At 37.7% G+C, this 27,990-nt stretch overlaps 1 protein-coding gene across 3 annotated transcripts; it reads right to left on the bottom strand.

Moving 5' to 3' along the window:
* Positions 1-545: 545 nt before the first annotated feature.
* Positions 546-23,066, bottom strand: ppp1r9alb (protein phosphatase 1 regulatory subunit 9A-like B). Of its 3 annotated transcripts, XM_083522942.1 has the most exons (20): positions 22,903-23,066; positions 20,427-22,485; positions 14,929-15,061; positions 14,220-14,340; positions 13,938-14,042; positions 13,151-13,412; positions 12,891-13,043; positions 11,989-12,042; positions 11,682-11,911; positions 9,926-10,022; positions 9,038-9,173; positions 8,579-8,736; positions 7,961-8,309; positions 7,221-7,278; positions 7,068-7,139; positions 6,714-6,927; positions 5,925-5,969; positions 4,062-4,166; positions 2,156-2,344; positions 546-2,065 (listed from the first exon to the last, which is right to left on the bottom strand). In XM_083522942.1, the coding sequence occupies exons 2-20, from the start codon at positions 22,296-22,298 to the stop codon at positions 1,904-1,906; spliced, it is 4,515 nt and encodes a 1,504-aa protein (XP_083379068.1). In that variant the 5' UTR covers positions 22,299-22,485; positions 22,903-23,066; the 3' UTR covers positions 546-1,903. The 3 variants fall into 3 exon arrangements, with proteins under 3 accessions (XP_083379068.1, XP_083379069.1, XP_083379070.1); XM_083522943.1 differs by lacking the exon at positions 5,925-5,969; XM_083522944.1 differs by lacking the exons at positions 4,062-4,166; positions 5,925-5,969.
* Between the last annotated feature and the right edge of the window lie 4,924 nt (positions 23,067-27,990).

The following is a 27,990-nucleotide window of genomic DNA, read 5'->3' as shown; positions in this document are numbered from 1 at the left end:
ATAGTGTAAAAAAAAAAAAAAAAAAAGGCCATTTACCTAGAATTTACTATACTGAACAAAATTATAAATGCAACAGTTGTTTTTGCCCCCATTTTTCAGGAGGTGAACTCAAAGATCTAAGACTTTTTCTACAAACAATCTTGAAGGTGAAGATGCTGGATGTGGAGGTTCTGGGCTGGTGTGGTCCAAGATTGTCTGTTATGAACAGTAAAACTGTTGAGAGAAGTGCTCACTAACGCAGATTTGTGAACAATATTTGAGAGAAATAGACCTTTTGTGTACATAAAAAAAGTCTTGGATCTTTGAGTTAAGCTCATGAAAAATGTGGGCTTTTATAATTTTGTTTAGTTTATGTATTCTGAGATTGATATATATATATATATATATATAAATTGTAGTTCTCCTTTTTTTTTTTTCTAAATTGTTCCTGAATTTATTCCATTTCACGTTTTTTGGCCACATCCTTCAATTTTCAGGTTTTTCCCCATTATCTCAAATATTTTTGCCTGGTTATGTGTGAAAAACAAGTCAAATAAAACAGGAGGTTCATGTAAAATACGTTTTATTTATCATTACACATGTAAAACCATCTGTGGCATAAAAGACAGTGAAGACGTCTTCTCTTCCTGACACATTTCCACTGACAGCATTGCCTCATTATGTACAGCTGACAATAAAAATAAGCGGATATTTTGTAAAAAAAAAAAAAAAAAAAAAAAAAAATCATTAAAAAGACAAAGTGTCCAGTAGGGAAGGTGATGTGCACACATAAAAGTGTACACTCAATTTCCATTCAGTAGGTTTACTTGCCAAAGCATGTGTGTGTGTGCCTTGTAATGTAGACATTTGCTTGCTCAAGTACGCGATCATGCTAAAGTGCTGAGTGTAATCTAGAATTCACAAAGCAGTCCAGAGAAAAGTAAATGGGATTTGCTACAAAAAAAAATTCCCTGTTTATGCCAGATAAGACAGAACCAGTATCAGCAGGTTGAAGCTTCGTGAATGCAGACCCTAATGAGAAGTGCTCTATGGGTCATTTCAATTACACTGCTGCCCTCCAGTGTGAATAAATAAGAACTGCTACTTTAGATTGTGTGCATGTCCCAGCCTTAGTGGCTCAACAAGGCTGGAGTTTAGGCTACAGTTCATCATCAAAACACAGATTCAATGATATGACATCACCACAAGAGTTTTGCTTATGATATGGATGCGAGGTACCCCAGGGCCCAGTTTTGGGCCACTTAAATGTTCAAATATTTTATATGTAGAGCTTTTTTAAGATTAGTTAGCTAAGTACTTCTTTTAGCTATCGTATGCATAGAGCTTTGTTTTTGTTTGTATGAAATTAAGATGTGTAATACTTTATTTGTAATATTTTATGCTAAGCATTGAATTAAGCCAATCAATGAAATGCACTAAAGGGGTAATGGTGATATTCATATTCCCTGGTTTGTGATTTGCTAAAATTGCGTCCTACCTTCAATGACACCTGCCACATGCCGAAATCAGGACATTATTCTCATGTTCATATTCAAGTTCAAAAAGTAAAATTTTAAAATAAGTTCATTTAGGTGGAAGACAAGAATCAATTGAAAACAGCAGCAGTGTAATTAAGACACTTTGGGTCATATGCTCTGAGGTGACATATAAAGATCCTAAGATAAACCTATGATTAAAGTTTGTGAAAAATATTTTTTTTTACTTAAGCACTGGAACTGAGAGAATGTGCTAGAAGAATCTAAGTAACTTCCAATTGAATGTGTCTCTACGTCCATAACATCCATGGTTCGCAGTAGATGCACACATACGTACACGACATAGATGACATCCTGTTGGGAATGTTCGTGTTTTCCCACACTGGGGGGCTTTTCCCTGAAGTGTAAAAATGACTGCCGATTCAGATTTAGCAAGCAGATTCAAGATTTGCAGGTTTACCACCAGTACTCAGTCGAACCTCCTTCTCCTTCTTCGCCCGCTGCTTCTCAAACTTTTCCTGTGCCTTCTTCATGTCCCTCAGCTTCCTCTTAATGGTGGCACGATCTCTCTGACTCGACACCCCCAGCTCCTATGGCAAAATGATCACAAATGTCTGCATTTTACTCAACAATGACCATGCATGCAGGTTATAATGAATACGTTATTGGTGAATTCCCACCTTTAATTTACTGCTGTCCAAATTCGCCAGACGTTTGCCATCAATGCCTTTCGCAGTGAACTCTGCTATATACTGGTCCATGTTCATGCCCATCAACCAGTGGCACACCTGCTGATTGGTCCAGTCAAAAAGAGGGCGGTTCTGCCACAAGTGTTGCCTTGTGACAGCAGCAGGCTCATCATTGAGGGTCTGAACAAGAACACAAGTATGAGAACACAAACCAACAAGCAATCACATACAGTACACACAAAGATGTCCTCTGGATAATAAACCTGTTTTTTTTTATTTATTTAAATGCTACAGTTTTTAAATAAAATGTATCTAAAATACATGTAATTAGAAAGTCTGTGCTTTAACAACCTTTCATCATCAAAAATACTACTACTTTCAGGACTCATCTAATAATTCTTGCACTATCCGGTCAATATCTTGACACAAAAAATTAATTTTATTCATGTTCTATTTAAGTGGCTATGAATACCATCTTATACTGCATAATTATGTTTCTTATCATTGTAGAGTATTTTGTGGCGTACCTGAAAGTTAGATTCTAGGCCTAATATCATTCAACTTTACATAACACCATCTGTATCTGCATATTGATTTAAAGCAGAGGTGGGCAGAGGCTAAATTAGACTTCAGATCGTTTTTAAATTTGATATGCAACACTGCAAAAAAAAAACAAAAAAAACAACAACAACAGAAAAGCACTGAAAATTCCAGCATTAGTATAAATGGTGTGTCTTATCTACATCAATGAAATTCATAACTAGGGATTTCTACAAGTATGTTATCCATACTGTAATCCAGCTTGTTTCTACCTGCTTACAATCTTTTCTACCAAATATAGTTGGTTCTGTTACTCAAACTGTATACAAACTACTATCCTCATTTAAACAGTCACAACCATCAGGCATTTACTAAAGATGATATTCGTATCATTAATACAAATGATTGTACTGATGAACATGGTCTTTCTCAGACTTGACTACATCACCATACCTGGGTTTGAAGACATTTAATGACAATAACAAATTGTAAAGCACTGTAAATACTTTCCAGATGCACTGTACATATTACATATATACAAAATATATAAAATAGTTATATAAATATATAGTATATTCTTAGAAAAAAGAAAATCTGAAAATCCAGGGTTGTTCACTGTGAGCTGTGTAAACTCTAACCATGTTACTGCAGTTCCACAAAAAAAGTTATTGGGGCAAGTTGAATCTAGAGCACATTCAGGAATGAGGCCATAGAAAGTACGAGTAAAAGTGAGAGAGGAAACAAAGTGATATAAGAAAGAAAGCAAACTGAACACTCCTTTCAGTACATTCCACTTTTCCACCTGGATGAAGCAGTGCCACAATTAATAGTAAACTTGGTTTTATTCTAACTAGATTTAGAACTAAATTCTTTGTTTACAAGCAACTTTCATATGAGTCCAATGAGATTTGTACATGGATAGTGTATAGACCTGCCTTTGAAGTCTCATCTGTAATTTTAAGAAGAAGAAGGAAAAAAAAAAAAAAAAAAAAGAACATAGTGTTTATAGGTTACACAGGCAAACTTGCTCTTGTGTACTTTTAACACCTTTGCTAGGTTTACATCATCACACAGACAATCTTCTGTTGTAAACAAACATATTTCAATATCCAACATATGGCGTTTACCATAAAGTGGCATGCCTTTTTTATCAATCGAAACTGTACAAACTTGACAACCTAATCATGTCAGGAAAGACTAATTTACTGGCCCAGTGTCTAGCGTTTGAAATGAAAAGAGAATATTGATATATGTTGTGAGGAAAAGGTTGAGAGCCTCTGATTTATTAAACAATCAGTCTCAGATGATCAGTTACTTATAACGTTGCATCGACCGTGTGACCACTGCGGTCGCTCACCTCGCAGGAGGAGAAGACGAGCTTCTGGGAGTGTCCTCGAGTACGAGGTTCACTCAATAAAGAGGCCAGGGCAGAGCGAGGACTGCTGGTGTTCAAATCAAAGCTCTGCAGCAGCCAGGACGCACACACACGCGCACACATGCACACACGTGTACAAACAAACAGAGTTAATATGTAATTAATCTGGGTTTAACAAGGAAAGACTGTTTTACTTCCCCCACATATTTAAAATTACTTTTATCCCACTGTGTTGAATTACAGTATATAAAAATATGACAATACGCCCCCTTCTGTTAGGGGGGAAAAAAAGCACAGTGCAAGTATCTGAGACCATTTCTACCATCAAGTCTCCTTACACCATGCCTACTCATATTGTAAAAAATGTAAGATTTATGTACTTCTTGCGTAATCATAACTTGAAATAAAATCAGCGAATTTCATGAGATTTTCTCTCATATGTAAAAATATTACCAATAATTTCTTTCTGAAAATAATCCATCCTATTCATTCTTCATTTTGCTGTTTAACTGCTTTCTGAATATCATGGGCTACATCATATTAGGTGGATTCAGTTAGAAACGTATTTAAATTACAGCCAGATCTACTTTTCAATCAGGCCAATATAATATTTTTTTTATCACAACACTGGTCATCCAATCAAAAACCAGTTTATGTTACATTAACATAACAAGAAGTGAATACAATTATATCAAAGCAAAGCCTGATTACATGCATGACAATTGTGATTTTCCCCCCCAAAATACGTAAGTTGTACTGGCCACTTTAATAGGAACACCTTTTTACACAGAGCAGTCTCTAGCGTTTACAATTAATAATAAAAAAAAAAGGATAAAAGTTCTTGTTGATAAGGAGAAGTGCCCAGACTGGGTAGGCTATGGCAGCTCAAAATAAAAACCTTACAAAATACACTCTTTACAACTTTAAGGAGCAGAAAAGCATCTTAGAATACATAACAGAGTATGTCTAACGTCAGCCAACAACAGGAATCTGAGCTTACAACGGCTTACCAAAATCGAAGCACTGAAAATGAAAAAAAGACTTGGCGAAATGTGTTCCTAATTAAGTGGAACATGAGTATATGTACATTGCTTTACTGATATTAAAAAGAAAAGAGGTACAAGCAACAGCAAACAGAGCTACAGATGTGTCATGGTGATTATTTATTTAATAAACTGTGGCCACCAATTTTTATGCTAAAGTCACAAGTAAAATTTCCTCTAATCTATAAGCACTTAATTAATGGCAAGTATTGAATATTTAAAATGAGTGTGACTCATTTTGTTGCATTGCATTGTGTGATTGCATTAGACTATTGTGTTTATGGAGTCTTGGTATGATGCACACTGGAATCACTTAGGTTGTGACATGCAGTGTATATACAATATATTATAAGCCAATGAAGCCAATATAAGTCTATAAATAGGCTTTCACCCAAACAATTCCTGCCGAATAACTTTTGCATGCATATGTGGTGTCAATATATGAATTTGTGGCCATATTTGCTAAAAAATAAATAAATAAATAAATAAATAAATAAATAAATAATGACACCCCTAAGGCTCTGTTAATGTTAGATTGTTAGCAGATATCTTTTAGGTTTAATTTTTAAACTTGGTACCAACACTTAGAGTGAGACTACTCCACTGCTGGACAGTGTTTGTGGTACATTTACGAAGACATCAGTCAGTCATATAACTACTTCCAAAATCAGACAAAGCCAAGTGACCAGTCTGCATAACACACTAATATCCTCTATAAAAAGAATTGAGGGACTGAAAGAGGTTAGTTTGCTATATCTAATGCAGGAGATTATGATTCGCTGTAAATATTTTCATACTGTACCAAATCTAAGGAGTACGAGAGGCGAGAGAGCCAGGACAAGTTGCTCTGTTCCAAAGAAGAGTTCAAGAAACAGTTCTAGCAAACGGCTGACTTCAATATTAATCAAGAGACTGTCTCAATGAGATACCATTTATAATAAATATTACTCCAAAGTTATTATATCACTGAACTTTTATCCTGAGGCTCAACTTCTGGATGGATTTCTCATCAATTGGTAACCGTTTGCTGCTTCTGAGGATGGTTTCACATGAACAGCCTTAGGGTACAAAATCTCAGCTGGAAGCTAACACAAGACCCATGAATATAGATTTGGACTGGAATTAATATGAACAGTTTTGCACTCAGGTGTCCATCAGTGAAAAGTTGAGAAGCTCAACAATGATGAAACTATAACGAATGGACATTCAACCAGATTAAAATGGGTTCCTGTTTGTCTGGTTCCTCACGAGATTTCATCCTCAAACCATTTTAGGGATTATTTCCTTTCCACTAGCTTGCTCATTAGGGGTAAAAATGAGAGATACAATTCCTACAATTCCTGCAAGCTAGTGGAAATATTCTCGTTTTGCATGCGTTCACACTGACAGACAGAGTATTTATTTGATATTGGCTGCTGTTATTTATAATTAATTGTGTTAACATATAAAAAAAACAAAACAAAAAAAAAACAAAACACACATTAATAAAACTTTTATAAAAACTTACCAAAATAATTCGACAGCTACTAACCAGTAGAAAACTGAATAAAAGTTTCTGTATGCATGCAAAAATCTGCTGTTAATTTCTCACCTTATTCTTTTGTTCTGTTCCATCTTCTGTGTGTCCCTCTGTAGGACTGTGGGGAAGACTGTAGCTGGACAGCGACTGCTCTTTTTCTCTCTCCCTGTCTCGAGACCGCTCCCTGTCTCCGAACCAGGAGAAAGGCATGCAGGATGGGATGGAGGATACAGAGTCAGAGGGAGAGGCGTTTCCACTTGATTCATCCACAAGCTCTCTGGAGCTCCTGTGTTTAGACAAGAGAGAACAGTGCAGATATAGTGGCACTAATTATTACTTACAACCAGAAATGACATTTTATATTATATGGGGAGAAAACCTTTCAAATGGACTTAAATGGACATAAAACTGATGAGAAAAAGCTACCTGCTTCCGACAGAACCCCGCTGTGCCTCCTTTTCCTGCTTGCGGCCTTTCCCACCCGATTTGCGCAGACCTCTAATGAAAAACAAGGTAAAAAGAAAAATAAACCCAACGAGCATGCAATATATATAAAATGTTTGACAACTTGGTAGTTACCCAAAATCTGGAAATCTTCTTTTAGATGTTCTTGTTGTTGAGCTATCACTTTCTTCATCTGTGGAAAAAAAAAAAGAGAAAAAAAATAAAAATAAAAATAAATCACACAATGTTCTTTTTAGTTTCCTATTAAGTTTATAAAACTAGGTCCCCTGGTGGTCTAGTGGTTAAGATGCAGCGCTCCCACCGCTGCGACCCGGGTTCGATTCCCGGTCAGGGAACCATCCCCAGCCACTCTTAGTGCCGGTCCCAAGCCCGGATAAATTGGGGAGGGTTGCGTTAGGAAGGGCATCCAGCGTAAAACATGTGCCAAATCAAACGTGCGGAGGATCCGCTGTGGCGACCCCTAACGGGAGAAGCCGAAAGAAAGTTTTTATTAAGTTTATAAAACTATCGATATTAAGTGAACATTGGGAATTTATATAAAAAAAAAGAGCAACTTTGTTATTTAGCTTGTCCCTCAACATTGTTGAATTCTTGATTCTGGTTGATTTGATTTGAATTGAATTAAACAATAACTGATTTTAGGGTAGAATGCATCACAGCACCATCTTGATTAATTTTTCTATTATTGCAGATCCCTTATTTTATTTCTTTATCTCTATAACAATTTAAAATGCTAACCTGCTTTCCTAAAATCACTGTAATATTACAATACATATCAAAAACTCAAAGTCAGTACGTTAACATTATAATCATAAAAGAATGAAATCAGCAATTCAAAAAAAGCAATGCTGCACCTTTGCTCTTCCTGCTTTGGCTGCTCTCCTTCTTCTTGTACCTCCTGTTACGAAGGCTGTGGAGCAGGCCGGTGGATGACTGGCTGGACGTGGGAGAGTGAGGTGTAGACGAGTCTTTAGGAGGAGACAGGCTAGACCTTGTGCTGCCTTCTACATGTTGCATAAGACCCTGAAGTGAGGGAGAGCTTGACAGATCACCTCCTTTTTCTCCACCAGGCCTCGTCATGCCTTGAGACTCACTCCTCTGCTCGCCGCCTGGTAGTGCAGTGGGTACAGGTATGGAAAGGCTCTCCAAATAAGATCGTCTCCGGTTCATTTCCACATTGTTATCGCTTATACTCTCTCCTTGCTATAAAAAGAATTAAAGGAGATCAATTAACTTAAAAGCCTGCTATATTTTATATAATCACTGGAATTAAAGATTTGAGATAATCATATTAAAGTTAACAAGCAAAAGAACATATACATACACTATAACAGACGAGATGCCATGTATGTAGTATATTTCTTAAATATACTAGAATACTAGTATCCTACAATTGGTATACTATAATACTATACCATATAATAATCTACTATTTTTATTTTGGGACTACATTTTAATACACTAGAAGTCACCTGGGGTTGAACAGATGACTGTGTGCTCCTAGCCGACTCTCTGAGTTTGCTTCGAGACGGTCTTTTGCGCTGGACTCCTTGGGTGAGCCTGGCTTTGGCTCTGTAAGCGCTGCAGTCTAGACAATCTGTCCGGGGTATGGCCTCCCCCAAGTCGGCATCTAAAAAGCAACAGGTTTCATAACACTGCTTATTATTGCAACATCTGACTTTATTTGCAGTGCAAAACTAGAAGCAAATTTGGGATCAGGGCATTGCATGCTGCAAACATTCTTTAGGAAATAATCAAACACATAAAATCCCAATCAAATAATCTAAATTGTAGTAAAGGTTCACTATGAGCAAACCAAACTAATATAAAAAAGACTGTTAATGCAAGGAGCTTTAATGTGGGAAGGATGTGTTGGGCGTAAATGCCTAAGAAATGAGAATTCAAAACATGCTGGAATGATTCTGCACTACCATGAACGAGGACGTCTAAAGCACGCTCGTTCCTATCTGAGGATCCTGAGGTAGGGCTGCTCTGCTGGCTCTCTACTGCAGGACTGCATGAATCCTCGGGCTGATCCAAACTCACTCGACCTTCCAGAACGGCAATCTGAAGACCAACAGACAAACAAAATGTAAATGCGCCTTAAATCAATGTTTTTTAAAAAGTTATATGTTTTGTCCATTTACATCTAATGTTGTAAAAAATCCACAAGAACATACTTTCATCATAACCTCTAATGACAGTAAGTAGCAAACTAGCAAACTTTTTTAAACTCAAAAACAACAGGCGTTGCTCAAGGGCCCAGCAGTGGCAATTTAGTGGAGTGGGATTTGAACTCATGACCTGAAGATCAGCAGTCCAACATCTTTACCATTAAGCTTGCACCTCCCCTAAATATACTTAAAACAGCAAGAAAGGCACTTAAGAAATCTATGTGCATGTTTTGTTAGGTTGTTCATGCAATGTTTCAAACCCTAGTGGCAGAGACATAAGAAATGTAAAAAGAAACCAAGAAGCAAAACGTTCTCTGTCCTGAAGACTTTCCTGTGGCAGAAAAACCCATTATACCCAACATTAAAATAAATGCATAAATACAATCACAAAACTATTGTCAGAGTTGCTGGTTTAGAAAAATCAATCACCACTAACCAACAAGATCAATTAGCTTGACAAATTGTGATTTAAGTGCATAAATGAATGCACACAACAATAATAAGAGCAAGTCACAACTTTCATAAAAGTTTCAGACAAATATTTATTCCTTAAAATACTGTACTGTAAATGCACAAACAAGAATCTTATCTTCAGCGATGACTTAATCACATTATAATCAAAGCTTAGCACACTGCCAGATTTACCTGTTCATGAAGCTTTCTCAGGGTCCTCTTATAATCCCTTTCTCTGTCCTCTATACGTCTCTTCAAATCCTTCTCTCTCTTCATAAACTCAGCCTCCCTGCAAATGGAGCATAATTAATTCACTCGCACTCAAATGCATTAATTATTTAAGGCCTTTTTCACTTTTTCATATTCTCAAGTTACCCAATGGCTAGTGAGCTCAAACGAGCATACAGTTTCATTTAAATTTCACTGATAATTTTACTATCATGCAAGATATATGCTATATGGACAAGTATTGGGACATATAACTTTTCTAGGTATGTACGGTTCTTCCCCTAACTGTTGTTGTAGAACAGGGGTTCCCAAACAGAACAATTGTATAGAACAGGGGTTACCAAACTATGTGTCTGTGGGCTGAATGCGGCCTGCCGCCACATTTGGAACAGCCCTCTAAACAATGCCAGAGACATACTTTGAACATTTTATAATAAATATATGTTTCACTCATATCATATCTGCAATTGCTTTTCACTTAGTTATTAATAGAGGTAGAGGCGCTGATAGTTGAATGCTGGAACTATCGGCAAAAATTTATACAGATAGTTTTTCCGGCTTTCGCCGTCATAAAGAGAATGGCCTCTAGGGGCGAATTGCTGACGCCACATGCTGTTTGTTTTTACATTAGAGCTGGCACGCTGCACGGGAGCGCTCTATTACATTTCTTATTTATAAATTCTAAATTATATAATTATATTTATTAATAAATCAAAAAGCTTTAGCTTAATATTAGCTCTTTCTACTGTACTGTCTACTGATACACAATATACTAGCTTGATTTTACAAAGCTAGCTAAACAAATGTTTCATTACACTACAGTTAAACTAATAACTAGCATGTTGGTATATATTTAGTATGTTGTACTAAACCTTACAAAATTTAGAAAGAGTGTGAGCAAACTTGACTGTGCTGGGTGACAATGCCAGTCACCCAGCACACAGCCTGTTTAACAAACTGCCATAAGGCAGGCAGTACCAGAGTATTCATTTCAGAACCAATAGGCTGAAGAATCATCAGCGAACTGTAATACAGTCTCATTGCAAATCACTGCCAACTGACTCTTTTATACATTTCATACATATATGCACTATGCACTCTGTTTAACACACTGGCATTGCACAATTCTTAATTCACAGAACTCTTATATTGCTAATATTGCTAACTAATATTGCTGTAGTTTGCCTGTAGCCTCACTAAAGAATTTTATTGCACAAACTGTCACTGACATCTGTACATATTACAAATAAACTTGAAACTACACATATATTTAAAACATTACACAATACTATAGAATTAACATTTAATACATTAACTATATTATTTCTTTGCACTTAAAAATGTTTCCTCTTGAAAATTATTTGACTGCAGTCTGCAGAATTCTCAGTATTTAAAAATTTTTTTTTTCAAGTTGGCCCAGTTCTTTATTTCTAGTCGCGTCCCACCTGTGGTGTAACGGGCTCAGGTAGAAAGTCAATACACACAGCTACATCCAGCATGGAAGTAACTGCTTTCAGCTGAGCTTGGCCCATATAAGAAAAGCCAGAAGTGATGTGTACAGTCAGCTTGGCTCTGGACAATTGTCTTTTTGCCGATGTCGGCATTGAGCCTACAGTATCCGTGGTGACTATCTCGAAGTATTAATACCACTACACAAATGGTCTAGTGTCCAGTGTCTTATATATTTGAACACAAGTTTATTTAATGCTTTGTGTCTTACCGGTCTTTGTAATCTTGTAGTTGCTTGTTGGTTTTGTCATATTTGATCTGTAGTGACTCGTGCTGACTTTGGGCCTCGCCGAGTCTCTCGTTGATGGTCTTGCAGAGAGCCTGAGCTTCGAGCCAGTGTTTCTCCAACTTCTCTATTCTCTCTCTGCTCTCATTTACACTCTTCTCCAGAGACACACCTCGAGCCTCCCAGGCTAAGCGATTAGCTTCACACACTCGCAGCTACAGAAACATGTACAGACACACTGTTTAACAGTGAAAGATAGCATGACAGAGGGCATGGCCGAGATTCTGCCTACCTTTTCCTTCATCTGCTTCAGCTCCGCTAGTTTTGTGTTGTGCTTCATTTGGAGCTGAAAGAAAGATAGAACAAGCTTAGAGAGTGTTTGAGGGAAATGTTTAATTTGGAACTATTAGCAATGAATATATTCAAATAAATAAAAGGAACACAATTTTTTTCCATATACCAAATTCGGCCCAAAATGTTTTGTGTGTGAAGTTTGTTCTTTTTTTCTTTTCAGTTGAAAACATCAGTGGACACCTGACCAAAAGATCTGTATGATCTCTTTCCACAATTAGTCCCATTTTGCTTTTATAATAACCTCAACTCTTCAAAGATTTTGTAGTGTACTTGCAGAGATTTTTGCTCATTCAACCACAAGGGTGTTAGTGATATTAGGTTTTTGATGTAGATTGAGGAGACCGGAGTTGCAGACAGCGTTCCATTTGATCCCAAAAGTGTTCAAAAAGGTTGTGTTCAGAGCTCAATAGCAGGCCACTCTAGATCTTTCACTCATATCCATTTAAAGCATATCTTCATGGAACTGGAATTGTGCACAGAGCCATTGTCATGGTGGGGACAGATTTGGATCTCCTAGTTCAAGGAAATGGAAAATTAAATGCTACTGCATTAAAAGACAATACAATTGTGTGCCTCCAACTTTATGATAAAATTTTGGGAAAGAGCCACCTATGACTTGCATGTACAAATGGTGATATTGTGTCTAATGTCTCTTCTGACATTTGCATTTAGAAGACACAATAATAATCATTTTTTTAAAAGATGGAGACCCCCCCCCCCCCAAAGTTGCTAGCCATTTTGAAGCTTATAAATACTTGTTCTGACTTAAATGTTAATGACCCCACAGTAAGACGTTAATCTCAGTCAGCATCCAGTTATAAAAATGTTCCTCCATTATACCTCTTTAAATGTTTGGTCCAGCTCAGTGTGATTTGTGTCCTCAGGAATAACAATGCCTTGATTCTTTAAGTGTGCAAACACTTCCTGAGTCAAATCAAAGCTTGTGTCATCTTCTTTCTCCTCCTCCTTCTCCTCCACCCGAGCTTCTCCATTCTGTATTATGGCAACAAATAAAACAGACCAATCACAAACTGATAAACAGTTCAAAAGTAAATAAACCAATGCATTCTCAAATTTCTACTGTCTCGCTCTTACAGTACCTTCTCCATATCTATTGGGTTCTTTTCTTCGTCTAGTAGCTGGGCTTCTTGCTTGATGTGTTCCTGTAAGATGTGAGCCGTTTGCTTTTCAAGTTGAGCTTCTCGAGGGTGGGGATCCTTTTCTTCATTCTCTGCTTCTAGGTCGATAAAGTCATCATCTTGCTGTAACTGTTTTAGCGGGTTCTTTTCTTGCTCCAGAGTTTCACTGATTAATCGAGCCACTTCGCTTTCACCCCCTGGCTTTTCTCGGCCAATCAGAAACCTGCATTTGGATTTAGACGTAAATTCTAAACCAAAAAACGCATACACAGATTACAGAATTTGATCATAGGTTTGCTGTGGAGTTCTGGCTGAAAACAGCTAGAAAAGAAAAGTAATTTTGGAAAGTTCTGCTGCCTGTAAAAATGTTTAATTAAAAAAAAGTATACCCCCCAAAAATTTGTCTTGTTTAATTTTACACTCCTGACATGTTCTTGGTTCTACATCCCTTTACTGGAAACAGTAAAGAAACACATGACAGATAAGCTACCAGTGAAATAAATCATTAACTGATCTTTCAGTCTCAAATATTCACTATCATTGAACAAACACAAACACGCCCTATGATCTATGAGCACTAAAACCAGACACTACAGTTAAGAGGTCACACTAAGAAGGCACTGCTAAATAATGAAGCACTTCGGTACATATCCTGATGGCAAACAAACTCCACCTTGAATCCTTCACAGTAAATGATTGACTCGATATGCAATTTTGAGCTCCGTCATGTTTATGTGCGTGTTCATACTTCACTAGTCCTCTAGTGCTCTTAAGTACAGTGGCAGCGAACAGCTGGGTGACTCCTACGAGGCTGATCCCATCCACCTCCACGATCTGATCGTTGACTTGAACACTGGCAAAGACACGGCATACAAAAATTACAGAGGCATCATATATTACTCGATCCGAAAATGAAAAGCTGGACAATGCATTGAATTATGAATTAGCAGCTGGTAGGAATCTGCTGACTGGTAATATGTCCATAATATATTATAAAGATTGGAAATTTTGTACGATTTAACTTGGGTACCGGCCATCGCGCTGAGCCGCTCCTTTCTCAGTTATGGTTTTGATGAAGATACCAAGTTTCTCCAGACCTTGATCAGCTCCTACACCCATTCCTATTATACTGATCCCCAGACCTTCATCACCTGTTAATGAAAAGCATTAAACATAAATTTCTACACTAAAGAAAATATAGTTCTGTGCAGAAACATGTCTTCGAATTAATCCATTCATCTTCTATAACATTCATCCTACACATGGTCATGGGGAAGCCTTGGAGCCTTTGCCAGGAAAAGTGGTGTACAAGGTGGGGTGCACACACATCCACACCCACACAAACACACATTTATTCACACAGTAGGGACAATTAGAAAATCACCCGATAACATAAATGAGTGGACTGGGGGAGAAAACCATATGTACATTTTGTTTAATACAAACAATAAGCCAATATGCATTGAAAAAATGAACTAAGTGTATAAGTAGGAGTCCTTAGTGCCAAGAGTCAAATGATGAAAATATCCATTTTGTTAGAAGTAAAATGTCATTCACAATAGAAACTGGAATACAAATGGGGTTAATTCTTCTGAAATTCCTGGTATTCTACATGATCACCCACTTTCAAACAAAGCAATTTCGCTCCACCCACTAAAACTAATTTCCCATGATACCGAAAACCTACTCCAGTGACCAAACCATGCGCAGCCCATCACTCACCAAATTTTATATGTTACCTTTCTGAATTTCCACCGGGAAGACATCCATTTTCTCCACCCTCTTCTCTAGCTCGTACTCGGCTGATGCCGATACAGGGTCAACCTCTTCGTTCCTTCGATCGTAGTCATCGTTAGAATATGTACTGAAGACCTGCAGCCATGCATACACAGACAGTTAAATTTTAATCCCATAATGTTTCAGGCAGACAGTGAGAATTCACGCTTAACTTAATTTTTGATTATTAAATGCAAAAAAAAAAAAAAAAAAAAAAACATTGACACTTTCAATACTTATTATACTTATATATATATATATATATACACACTAGCTGAAAGTACCCGTGCTTCGCTACGGAAGGCAGAACGCTAAGCAATATGGCAATAAGCAGTAAGCACTGAGCAGGACTGGATGATCAGAGATCAGAACGTAACGTCAACAAATAACGTACAACCCCTTTGTAGTACCGATACAGGGCAAACTACTTTGAAAATAATTTTTATCGTGCATCTAACATGTAATAAGAAACAATGTAGTAAGTTTCATTAGGATCCGTAATGTTATTTCGAAGAGTTTACAATGCGTGAGAAATCGCGTTTTTCGCGAGTTAGCCGCGATCCAGGGCGAATGTTTCAAAACCCTTTCTTAGTGAGCACCTAAGACCCAAGAGGAAGGTATGTTCCAAATTTCATTGCAATCCGTTCAGTGGTTTTTGAGATTTCGTGATGAGTGAGTGAGTCAGTCAGTGGTATTTGAGCTTTATATATATATATATATATATATATATATATATATATATATATATATATATATATATATATATATATATATATATATATATATATATATATATATATATATATATATATATATATATATATATATATATAAAATTTATTAAATTCATTATATAAAAAAATGAATATAATATAATATAATGTATTTAATATAAATACATTATATTAAAATAAATAATAATAATATATATGTTCAAGAAAACTGTGTTCAATTTTACAGTTATTTATAAATTTAACAACCCCCAGGCTCTCCGGACCAAACTATGAGAACCACAGATATAGACAGATCCTGTGTCAAGGAAAAAGGAAACCCCAATTCCAATTTTAGATTTAGAAATGTACTATATGACTATAACATGCCTGAGTGAATGATTCTATTAAACGTATGGTCAATTATTTTTAATCTGGCAGACTACAGCAGATCAGATTTTGTGTGTGTGTGTGTGTGTGTGTGTGTGTGTGTGTGTGTGTGTGTGTGTGTGTGAGAGAGATAGATAGAGAGAAAGAGCGAGAGCGAGAGAGAGAGGGAACCCAATACAAGCAACAAACTTGGCCTACAAGCAATTAATAAAAGCAACACATCAACTAGAAATCAGCGAACAGTCTACAGTAGAACAACCAGGAAACTTTACATTTTTTTCATCAAAGCCTATTTTGAAGCCCATTCTGTCCATAATCCACACACACACACACACACACACACACACACACACACACACACACACACACACACACACACACACACACACACACACACACACACACACACACACACACACACACACACACCTACTTCTTTTGAGTGCTAATGTTAGGGGTCACCACAGCGGATTATTCGTCTCCATACTACTCTGTCCTCTACATTTTCCTCTTTTAAACCAACTACCTGAATGTAACCCATGTCTCTCCTCTGCACATGTCCAAACCATCTCAATCAAGGTGAGAGAGACTCTCACCTCGTCTCCAAAACATTCTATATGCTCTGTCCCTCTAAGAAACTCGTTTCTCATCCTGTCCATCCTCATCACTACTAATGAAAATCTCAGCATCTTCAGCTCTGCTACCTCCAGCTCCACCTCCTGTCTTTTACTCAATGCCACTGTCTCTAATCCATACAACATCGCAGGTCTCACCACAGTCTTATAAACTTTCCCTTTTACTCTCGCAGATACTCTTCTATCACAAATCATTCCTGCTATCGCTCTTCTCCACCCACTCCCCCCTGCCTGCACTCTTCTCTTCACTTCTCTAACACACTCTCCATTACTTTGCACTGTTGACCCCAGGTACTTAAACTCATCCCATACACACAAGTATATACTGGGTCAAAAGGTTGAACAGTTTCTACAGCTAAGATCAGAAGTGAGCAGTATCCATTACAAATACAAACCCAAACAAAACGACGAATCTGCTGCTGTGAAAAAGCCTCAATCCAGATACTAATTGTATCAGAACTTTAATATGGTGCATCTGAGGTCACTGTGAGTTGTTAATATAGAATACAGTAACCAATTTTATTACAAGTGCTGCTAGTTATAATACACCATCTCAAAAGAGCACATTATACAACTAGGACCAAACACGAGGCCACAATCAGCATTTTGTTCCTGTATTTAAAAAAACAACAACATTTTTGGGTTTCCTGTTGTCATGGAGTAACCGTGCACCTTTGAGCAATGTCTTTTCTTCAGCAGTTATACACAGAGCAGTCTCTCTCTCTTTCCTGCTGTATGCCTCTTTCCCCATACACAGAGCACAGTTTATTCTTGGTGACAAGCAGGGATGAGATTTATAACTGCACGACTAGATGAGAGTGAGAAACCACAGGAGTAAAAGCAGTAATCAGGTCACACATTAGGCTTGGATTCCACTGTGTTTTTGTTTTTTTTGGAAGGAGCTGTTGTGTCTCAGGCTGTAGATGCAGCTGGGTAATAAGCATTGCAAGACTCGAAGTGGAACTAGTCAAGGGTGAAATCTCTCCAACACCACAGCAGCACAGAAAGCAGCCTGATTTAGCCCCACCTGTTAGTGCCAGACGACTTGACTTCTCACTCTAGCAACCGGGATTTTCGAGTGTGTGTTTGCTTATGTAATGCTGCAATACAAAATGTGGGAAATTTTTGACATAACTGGACCTCAACAGTAAATAATGGTGCTGTAAGACTTATGAGCGAAGGGAAAAAAACTGTTTACGTATACAGAATAGTTATGAGGGCATCAGAGATTTTTAGCTCAAGACATATATATATATATATATATATATATATATATATATATATATATATATATATATATATATATATATATATATATATATATATATATATATATATATTAAAAAAAGCTTCCACTCTTGTCGTTCAAGACAGGCAGCTTTATATCTATTCAGGTCCTCATCAAACCTGTCTAACGGCGATATGCAAAGGAGGAAAATTCTTTTTTTGTTTTGTTTTTTAAGAAGAAGAGGAAGTTAAAGTGTGATTCATAGACGAGGCAAAGTAAAAGATGTCTGCTATAAGAAAGCTACCAAATAAATCAAGGAAATGAAAAAAAATTCATAAAAAGGAAAAAGGTGTATAATATTAATTATAATATAAACAAGGCTACTGCCAAAGAACATCTGATAAGAGTAAAACTACTATTAGTGGCAACCAGTTAACATATTTAAAACACACTATAGAGTGCATGTGAATTAACAGTATCTCTCTCACACACACACACACACACACACACACACACACACACACACACACACACACACACACACACACACACACACACACACACACACACACACACACACACACACACACACACACACACACACAGAGGAGTCTTTCTTTCCCAAGCAGGATCTGTGCCTTTTAAGTATTCCACTTTCTAGTTGTCCGACAGTCACATGACCTTAAACAATACACTTCCTGTGTGATGCCAACCAATCCTTCCCCTCCAAGGATGTCTCTTTTTTGCCATCTAGTCAACTGCATGACCTTGCAAAAAAACATCCACATCAACAGACATTAAGAAAAAACAGTCAACATTTGGAGAGTTACTATTTAATGCTAAGGGAAACTTGCAGGCATAATCACTGAAATTGAAATTAGGATTCATGAAAAGCAAGACATTATAGACATTTCAGACATGAGCAAATAGGACAGCCTGAGTTGAAATATGAGGATAAAGAAACACTGCTGATATAAGTGTCCCCAGTTCTGATACAGAAAGCTTTGCTAATCTGTTGAGTGTGATGTGAAATATAATGTTCTATAATTGAGAGGCTATTTGACTTTGACAGGCATGAAGGTGGATGGATGGTAGTTGGAACTTTAAGGGGCCTCAGCCAAAATGAGACATGATACCCCCAATGAAATATCCAGTAAATATTAACCTATTAGTGACCTGAAAGTTTCTACTGCTGTTCCTGCTCCTAACACACCTGATCTCATGCTGGGAGTCAAATTATGCTTATCTGTTGTGTCCTGTTTCTGCCCCCTTAAAATGCTGAAGATTTTCCAATGAGCTCATTTGGTTCAATTACTTCGAAAAAGCTCAAAATTAAAAATGTTCCTCCATGAATTGACAATTCTTTCTATGGGTCTCTCCTTGTATTGCAATATACATTTTTTTTCCAGTCACACCTGCATGAGTACAAGATCTTCTCTGGGCCCACAAATTCTTATTGGGTTGCTTTATGATCTCCATGGGATCCCACTGATCTAGTCCTCATGGACACCTGTGGAGCTCCTAGCAGGGGAAAACATAATTTTCAAGTTGGAACTCCATGTAGAAACTGTAAGCATTATCAGGATATGATCTCCTGTCATTTGAACCCTACTTGAACCCATTGGGGTATTTGTAACAAAAGGGTTAGCGCCCCCCCCCCCCCCCACACACACACACACAAAATAATAATAATTTGTGATCAGCTGGCTAAAATTGTTGAACAATTAAGTAATGTTTTAAAGAACCTATTCACAAAACATAAACATTGGAGTACATAGGATCACTTCCTGAGGCCTCACTTCAATACAAGTCAGCTTTACTATATAAAGACTTTTTTCTGTTCTACACCCTCAGGTCCCCCATGAACATGGAATGAACTTTTATTAAGCATTTGGTTACCATCTGTGAAAAAAGTTGTGGCTATTCCAACCCTTATTTCAGGTCAGCTAAAAGCTCAGCACACAAAAATACACTACGCCTCAGGCTATTTCTCTTTCTACCTTTATTTTTCTCTTTCCACATTGACTGTCAAGAGGCAAAAAATAAATGACATGCCTAACTTAATGCAAGCTCAGACAGGATCTTTGTTCCAAAAAGTGGATTGTTTCCTCGCACCTGAGTGCCCTATTTACTGATCCAGAATCAGATGTTTTACCTATGCAGTACTATTGAAAACAGCAAACCTGCTCTTTGGTTGCCACTGTTGAGCAACATGTTGGTACTAAAAAACACTTTTGCCAGCATGTGAGATCTTGTAAAAAAATTTAGAGGAAAAACAGACACAGATAAAACAAACAAAGAAAATTTCCCAACTGAAGAAGGTGCCAAGACTGACAAATACAGACTACAACAGAAAAGAGAATTTGGCTAATGCTACTACAATAGGACTTATACATTTTTTTTTTATTATTATTCTAAAAACATTTACCAATATATACATTCACCAATTTTTATCACCAAGTAGTGGGTAGAAATACAAGCCTAAGTTTACCCCATACCTTGATAGGAGCAGTGGAGAACCTGATCTTCCTCCTTGGGGTGATATCTTCTTCATCAGAGAGGCCTGGAAACTCCTCATATTCCTGCAAATGATCAAAGTCTGGTTCTGTGTCTTGTTCCTTTTGTTGATAGTCTGACTTACTTTCCCGGTCGTCCACAAAAGCAGCATTCTCAATTCCACATATCAAAGATCTCTTGCCAGCAGAGTCCTCATTCATTTGCTGTTGCTTCTCTTTCACGGTCACTTCTTCAACATCATGTTCATCTTCCTCTTGCACCACATCATGATATTCTTCCACATGCTCCTCGATTTTCCTCTGCTCGTTCTGACTGGTACCTTCCTCCTTTTTCATCACTTTCTGTTCAGGCTTCATCTCACTGCATGAATGGTTCTCTATCACTTGCTCTACGTTCTCTTGTACCACTTTCACCTTCTCATCCTCCACTTGCTCAGTCTCACCTTTGTGCACATTTTTATCCTCAGCCAATTTTTCCTGATCCTTGTCTTCCACAACCATTGTTCTATCGACCCTTTCCATCCTTTTCTCCTCCCCTATCATAAAGTCCCTCCCTGATTTATCTTCATGATATAGGATTTGGACCTCCTTTCTGTCAGTGAGCTCTGTGGGAAGATTTGTGGGAGATTGGTCCTCCTTGACTTCTTCAAAAACATCATCCACAACTCGTTCTTCCTCGTTGCTCTCACCTTCTGATGATTCATTATGGACCACCACCATTTCAGCTCGAACCGTAGACAGAGCCGGGCTACCAAACTCCACTTTGTGTTGCTTTTCTTTGACATTTAGCTCCAAATTTTCATTTGCATCTCCTGAAGGACTGACAGAACCACTGCTCAGAGACAAACGATGACGCTTCTCACTTTTAAAAAGTACAGTTTGTTTTGTTGACACAACAGAAACCAGAGTTTCATTAGCATTGTCCATGGTGGTGTTTGTGCTATGGCTGCTCCACTGAGGGCTTTCTTCCATGAAGACTTCATTCAGTGTCGTTGGTGAATACGGAGACTCACTTTTTGAAGTTCCATCTACCTGGCCTGAAGAGCTTTCAGGCCACAGAGTGTATGATGTGGGAGAACCATTACTAACAGGTGACAAAGGTGGATCTGAATGCTCGCTGTTTGGGGACGATGGTGGTTGGGAATGACTACTTGGACTTTGTGAACGAGTTGAGACAGATGGGCCAGACAAAGACTCACTGTCACTGTCTAACATGAAGCTCTCCAGTCTCCTGGATATCGGTCCTGCATTGTTCATCATTAGTGCAGACTTATGTGGCGGCGTCTCACGCTCAGCACTTCCTCTGTCCTTGTCTTCATTTGGTTGTCCTCCTTTGGCTTGAATTTGTTCACTCTTTTCTGTCAGCTTCTTTACATCCCTGCCATCCTCTGAAGCACTACGCAGAGAGGATCGGCTGACAGATCTATCAGGTGCATTTCTGTCTTTCGGCAGCCCACTCTCAAAAAGCTTTCTGGTCTCCGAGAACTTTTCTGCTAGTGCCACTTTGTCAAACGAGATGCCCTCTGATTTCCGTACCACTTCTGAGGTGCCCGATTCCATGCTGGAGGTGCTTCCCATACTCGATCTATATGAGGAGGAACTCCGCTGCAATTTAGCCATTCCCGGTTTGATTTGGTCCTGTGGCTGTTGGGTATCCATTTGAAGAAAAATGCTTTTGATTTCGTTCACTCGGCTCCCTGATGGTCTGCCTCGTGCCTCGCTCCCTCCATAGGAGTAAAAGAGAGACGGGCCCTCGAAGGAGCATTTGATGGAGTGGAAGTCTGATTTGTATGCATTTCTATGCGGCGAGGCACTCCTCAGCACTCGGTCACTTTTGGCTTCACTTTTGATCATCTTCTAAATGGGAATTGATTCGTGCAACAGGCTGAGGATAAAACCGGATAATAAAAAAAGTTGAGGATTAAAAAAAGAGCCAGCAGTTTTTAAGATATTTGCTGGAATGTTCTACACAGCCTTAGACAGATCTTGTGTGGTATCTAGTGGAAGGATGATCTTGAAAACCACATAGAGGTGCTGTTACCTAAAGAGAAGAAAAATCAATTCTTTAGACATTTGAATAGTTTATTCATTTGAGTTGAATGTATTATTTTTTCGGTCACTGGGACATGATTGATATTTTCTCATTTATTACATTTTGGAGTTATTAAATGGTTAATTGGCAAATATTTATTGTTACTTATTTGTAACAAGCACAACAGCAAAACTTATTCAAAGTATAAACAAAAATCAGATTAGACCTGAAAACTCTTCCGCTATAGTAAATCACACTGAAGTCTCTAAAGCACTCAAATACGGTTCGTGTCCATATTAAAACCAGTTCGACTCCGGTTTAAAACCAGGACGCCGCAGCAGCGAGTCGTCTCTTAATTCCTACAATATTCCTTACACAATCGAGATCACTTCATAATCAGGGACAGTAAAACTCAAACAAACTCACCATAACTCCATGCATATCATATCATATCATATCACACCCTTCCAGCGGCTCTCTTCCCTGCACGATTCGCTCTGCGAACCACCTTGTCGCCGAGTGCGCGCTCCCGCTCGAGAGGGTTTAACGGGAGCGCGCAGGCGTGTGCGCGTAGGAAGGCGGAGGCGCGGAAAAGCCAATCGAGAAAAAGACAGGCATTCCCGAGAAAAACCGTGGGAAAATATTCCCAATTAGCCTGCTTGCTCCACCGACATAACAGAGGAATGCAAAATGTTCACAAAGCAACAGGAAAGAATTACATTTTGTTGAAAATAGCCAGATTCAACCATAAATCCATTATCCTACAGTATATGGTTATCTGATACAGGGTCAAGGTGGAGCCTGGAGCTTATCCCAGGGAACTCAGGACACAAGGTGGGGGCACACCGGATAATAGTGCCAACAGGGCACAATTGCAATGTGGACACTGGATAAGCCAGTTAGACTACGACACACAAACCCTAAAACATTGGGAGAACATGCATACTCTACATGCACAAATGGTGGAGACAGGACCCCCTGATTTGAAACCCTTAAAGCAGGGATGTCCAATTATTTCCACATACCTGCACCCACATCGGCCCTTAGTGGAAAAGATTAGACACCCCTGCCTTAAAGTGTCTGTATGAAATCGTATAAAAATTATTGATTGAATGAATGAACAAATGATTGAATGATTGATTCATTTATTTATTCATTCTTTGTAGCATCTTTATACTGGTCCTAGTGGATGCTCTGACTATGTGGAACAGTAAAAAATATATAGATTTATTTATTCATCCTTATTTGATCTTTATAGAGTATCTTTATACGGGTCCTGTTGGATGCAAAGCGTATCCTTGGAATGCTGGGGTTTGGGATCGGGATACACCTGGATGGGTCGGCAGTCCCTTAAAGGCATATTAGCACAATCAATCAATTTACTGGCATATGTTGGGGAGGTGGAAGAAAACCGAAGAACCCAGAGGAAACACATAAATATAAATGTCACAGAGACACTAACTTCAGCTCATGGACACTAAAGTACACAACAAGAAACTGTTTCTGAAAATGTAGAATTCTACTTCATGCAAGTAGAGGCCTGAACCACACATATTGTTTTCTAATATTCATATTGTGATTTAAACAATTTGATACCTAAAATTTGTGTATGTGTTCTCACTGGGTTTAGACTTTAAGAAAGTAAAACTTCCTCAGAGATGTTTTAAATGGATAACAGTTCCAGATTTCTAATGAGGTCATACTTAAGGGTTTCATAAAAAGCTTGTTCTGTAGATCTTGGCATAGAGCCTCTATAAATCCAACATCAAATATTTAATATGTGTATTCTTAAGGTATAATTTATTTCTGTGAAGCAAAGCAGTGAAAAGGCCTCACTTTGATAGCTGAACAGTGTCAAAGGAGTCTGTGCCATTATGTGAGGGTTATTTGTGAAATGTTTGGCTCTCAATAGAACCTCATGAGATCAGGAGTGTCGGGTGAAATAAGTACAATCTTCTCTTGAGCCACTCTTCCAGAGCAGATCTGATATGGTGGAGCTTTTGTCTTTCTGATACACATTTAGGTCATGGCTGACAAGAGGAGACGAGAGGATTAAGAAGTTGTGGGGATGTTGTGAGTGTGCTTTAGCTGCTGTCTGACATTTCCTTTTTTAGATTTTAGATTTTCTATTAGGATATTGTAGCTTAACAAAGCAACAGAAATCAGTTTTACCAAAAATTCCTTGACTGTAAATATTGCCATCAAACCATGTCTTGTTCTTTATGATAAGGCTTGTGACACAGCTTATAGTTATTAAAAAAAATAAATAAATAAAAAACAAAAAACAAAACAAAAAGAAAGACAAGAAAAAGTACTTATATATCTAAAAACCATGTACAGTTCCAGGGGCCTGCCATTCGGGAAATGACAAAGCACCTGTGCACAAAGCCAGCTCGCTGAATGTATGTTTTAAATGGGAGTAGAAGATCTCAATTGGCCTGCTGAACACCTTTGAAATAAACCGAAACATTGACTGCACTAAACACTGAAGCCTCCACACCCTACATCAGTACTTGACTTTACTAATGCCCTTGTCGCAGAACGAACACAAATCTCCACAAACACACTTCAAAATCTAGTAGAACATCTTCCCAGAAGAGTGGAGGTTTATAATAACAGTAAATAGGGACTAAATGTGGAATTGGATGTTTAAAAAACCTTTAGTCAGGTGTCAACATACTTTGGCCAATAAGCTGTACAGTATGTGGGCAACTGACAATCACATTGACATATGCGCATTCCAAATCCATGAGCATTTACATAGATTTAGCCCCCCTTTGCTCCACTTTCGAGAAGGTTTTCCACTTAAATTTGAAGGCCTGGCTATGATGATGAAAGAATATTTGTGAGGTCAATCACTGATGTTGGAAAAGGAGGTCTGGGGTACAGTTGGTTCCAGCATTGTTCAGTAGGGTTGAGGTCAGTGCTCCACATCAGTCTGTCTTTCACTTCAATCTTGGAAACAGTGTTTTTCTGGCTTCATGCACAGAGACATTTTCATGCTGTAACAGGTTTAAACCTGTTATGGAATTATGGAGGCCACTATGCTCTCGGGAACCTTCAACCTATAGCAGTTTTTTTGGTAGGCGTTGCCAAATCTGTGTCTTCAACACAATTGTGTCACTGAGCTCTACATTCAGATTCTTTGACCAGTTAGATCTGCTGTGTGCCTTTTCAAATTCTGTTCAATCATTTCGATTTTCCATAGGCAGACTTTAAAAAAGTGAACAAACACGAGATGATCCATAGAAATAGGATGCAGTGTAGTTCAGGTTATATGGTCTAGCTTACCAATACCAATCTAAAAAGTATTCAAAGAACTGCATCTATAATTATAAAAAAAATAACTAAATAGACATTTTTGTAACTTTATGGCAAACGTGATAGTTCTTGGCATATCTAATGCATCTGTTAGCCTTTACTCTTCAAATTTATGGCTTGCAGGGAACCTTAACCATGTCTGAGGAAGAGTATGAGAGAGTGAATCCTCTAACAGATGGCATTTTACAGCCATTACATATTGAGAGTAGATTATCTCTACTGATCCACTGCCAATCAACACGCCTCAGAAACAGACCTGGACTACCATAGCTTTCTATTTAAACACATTAAATTCACTGAACCCTGAGTGAGCAATACTGTGTGATGATGTCAAAACAGCTTTTTCAGGTTTATGAGAATATTTAGGAGGTGAAAAATCGACCCATTGAAGTTATCCTAACTGAAAATTATCATATGTAATCTGCTCTACATACAAACTTCACATCTTAATTTAGTCCCTATCAGCCCAAACTATCGTCGACAAGGCGATCACAGTTTTGAGATTTTTACTAATCTGGAATTGTTTAATTTATGTAGGAATTGTGTCATTGATTTAGCTGCATTATGACTATCATAACCAAACTGGATTTGTTTTCGGATGCATGCCTTTAAAAGCAGTTATTTTGGTTACATAAGATCAAGACACATTCCATATTAAAAATAGAACCATGGCAGAAATTGAAAGTACATTAGAGAAACAAAAATACGCAAATGTGCCTCTTACCATTTCTTTTTTTAGAAGAAGAAGTATCCAACTCTATGCTTGTCAAGCTGCACGGATATTCGAGTTGAACGGATTTGCTTCCACTAATGTAATATATTCTGTTTCCTTTCTGTTTTTATGGACTAATGCCTTGCTTTTAGTTATTCACTGGTGTGGAGCTATGGGTTGGTAATATATTACTGACATTCTTTGTACTTGGCCTGGGTTTGTTTCATGGCCTGAATTTGGTGCTGTTTTCCCCAGGTGGCCTCCGGACCTAGATATATAAAAATATCACCCAATCAAAGTGGCAGAGCAGAGAGGAAAAGAGGGAGCAAGTTTGTGAGAAGGATAAATTTGGACAGTTTGGATTTTTGATTATGATAGCCCAGGTTCAAGACAGATTATTGATCATATTAAAGAGTGTCACAGTCAAGGTTATTGGCATTTATTCATATATTTTTTTCATTTTGGATTTACAATGATGCAAGAAGGTCATCAACAATTTGCTGTCAATCTGACAATAAAAAAACACAATCTAACCTCTGGCAATTAACTGGTGCACAGTGATTAAAATATATCATTGCCATTTGTAAATTTGTAAAGATAAAAGGTATTTAAACAATTGGTAAAATGTAAACATATGAACTTATGTACATGTTTTAGACCATTAATAAAAACCTAACAAATATACAGCAGATTGTTACTAAAACTATGATTAAAATAAATATGAATAAACTCCATAAATACATTAAACATCATCCACATTACTTAAAGATCACGGCTTCCAATGAAAGGTATATATATATATCGGTATGTACCACAGTTTTTAAGTCACGGTTCGGTTCAATTTCGGTACATTAAAAAACTTAGTATTAGCGCATAAAGACATCTCTACCAGACTATGACAGATGGGAGTGTTAAGACAACACTGAATACTGTACAAAATATTATGTAAAAATAGTTTACATACAATTTTAACATGCAGTATGGCAGTATGGGGTTTGGGATGTAGTCCAGAACTTTCAAAGAGCAGACTGATAAGTTTTCTTGGCACCATGCTCTTGGACAGATGGTGATCTATTTTATCTCCCAATATTCACCCATTCCCCACACGCTCTGGGCCATGAGTGCAGATATAATCACAGAGGCCTTCTTTAGCATAACACAAAGCATAACATAGATCCTCCACGACACAACTAATTTAAGCCATCATCTGAAACATAGACGATGGTCATATAAAACACTGTTTGCAGTGGCAAAGGCAATTTGTAAATTCAAGCCATGTTATTTCCCTATTCAGCTCATTCTCTTTGAGTCTGTGTATTTTCTTTATTTTAAAAAAATTACATAAGAACTGATTTGGTCAATATTTATTACAATATATTTATTGTGGGCTCAGTTTCTCTCCACTGCTCCTAATCTCTGGGTTTTGAGCTCCTTTAAAACCACCGCAAACCTTGAACAAGTGATACGTGTCTATGTGTGTG

The sequence above is a fragment of the Silurus aristotelis genome, assembly GCF_946808225.1.
Source record: "Silurus aristotelis genome assembly, chromosome: 20".
Taxonomy (NCBI): domain Eukaryota; kingdom Metazoa; phylum Chordata; class Actinopteri; order Siluriformes; family Siluridae; genus Silurus; species Silurus aristotelis.
Note: the sequence above shows the minus strand (reverse complement) of the source record. Positions and strands in the feature narration are given on the sequence as shown.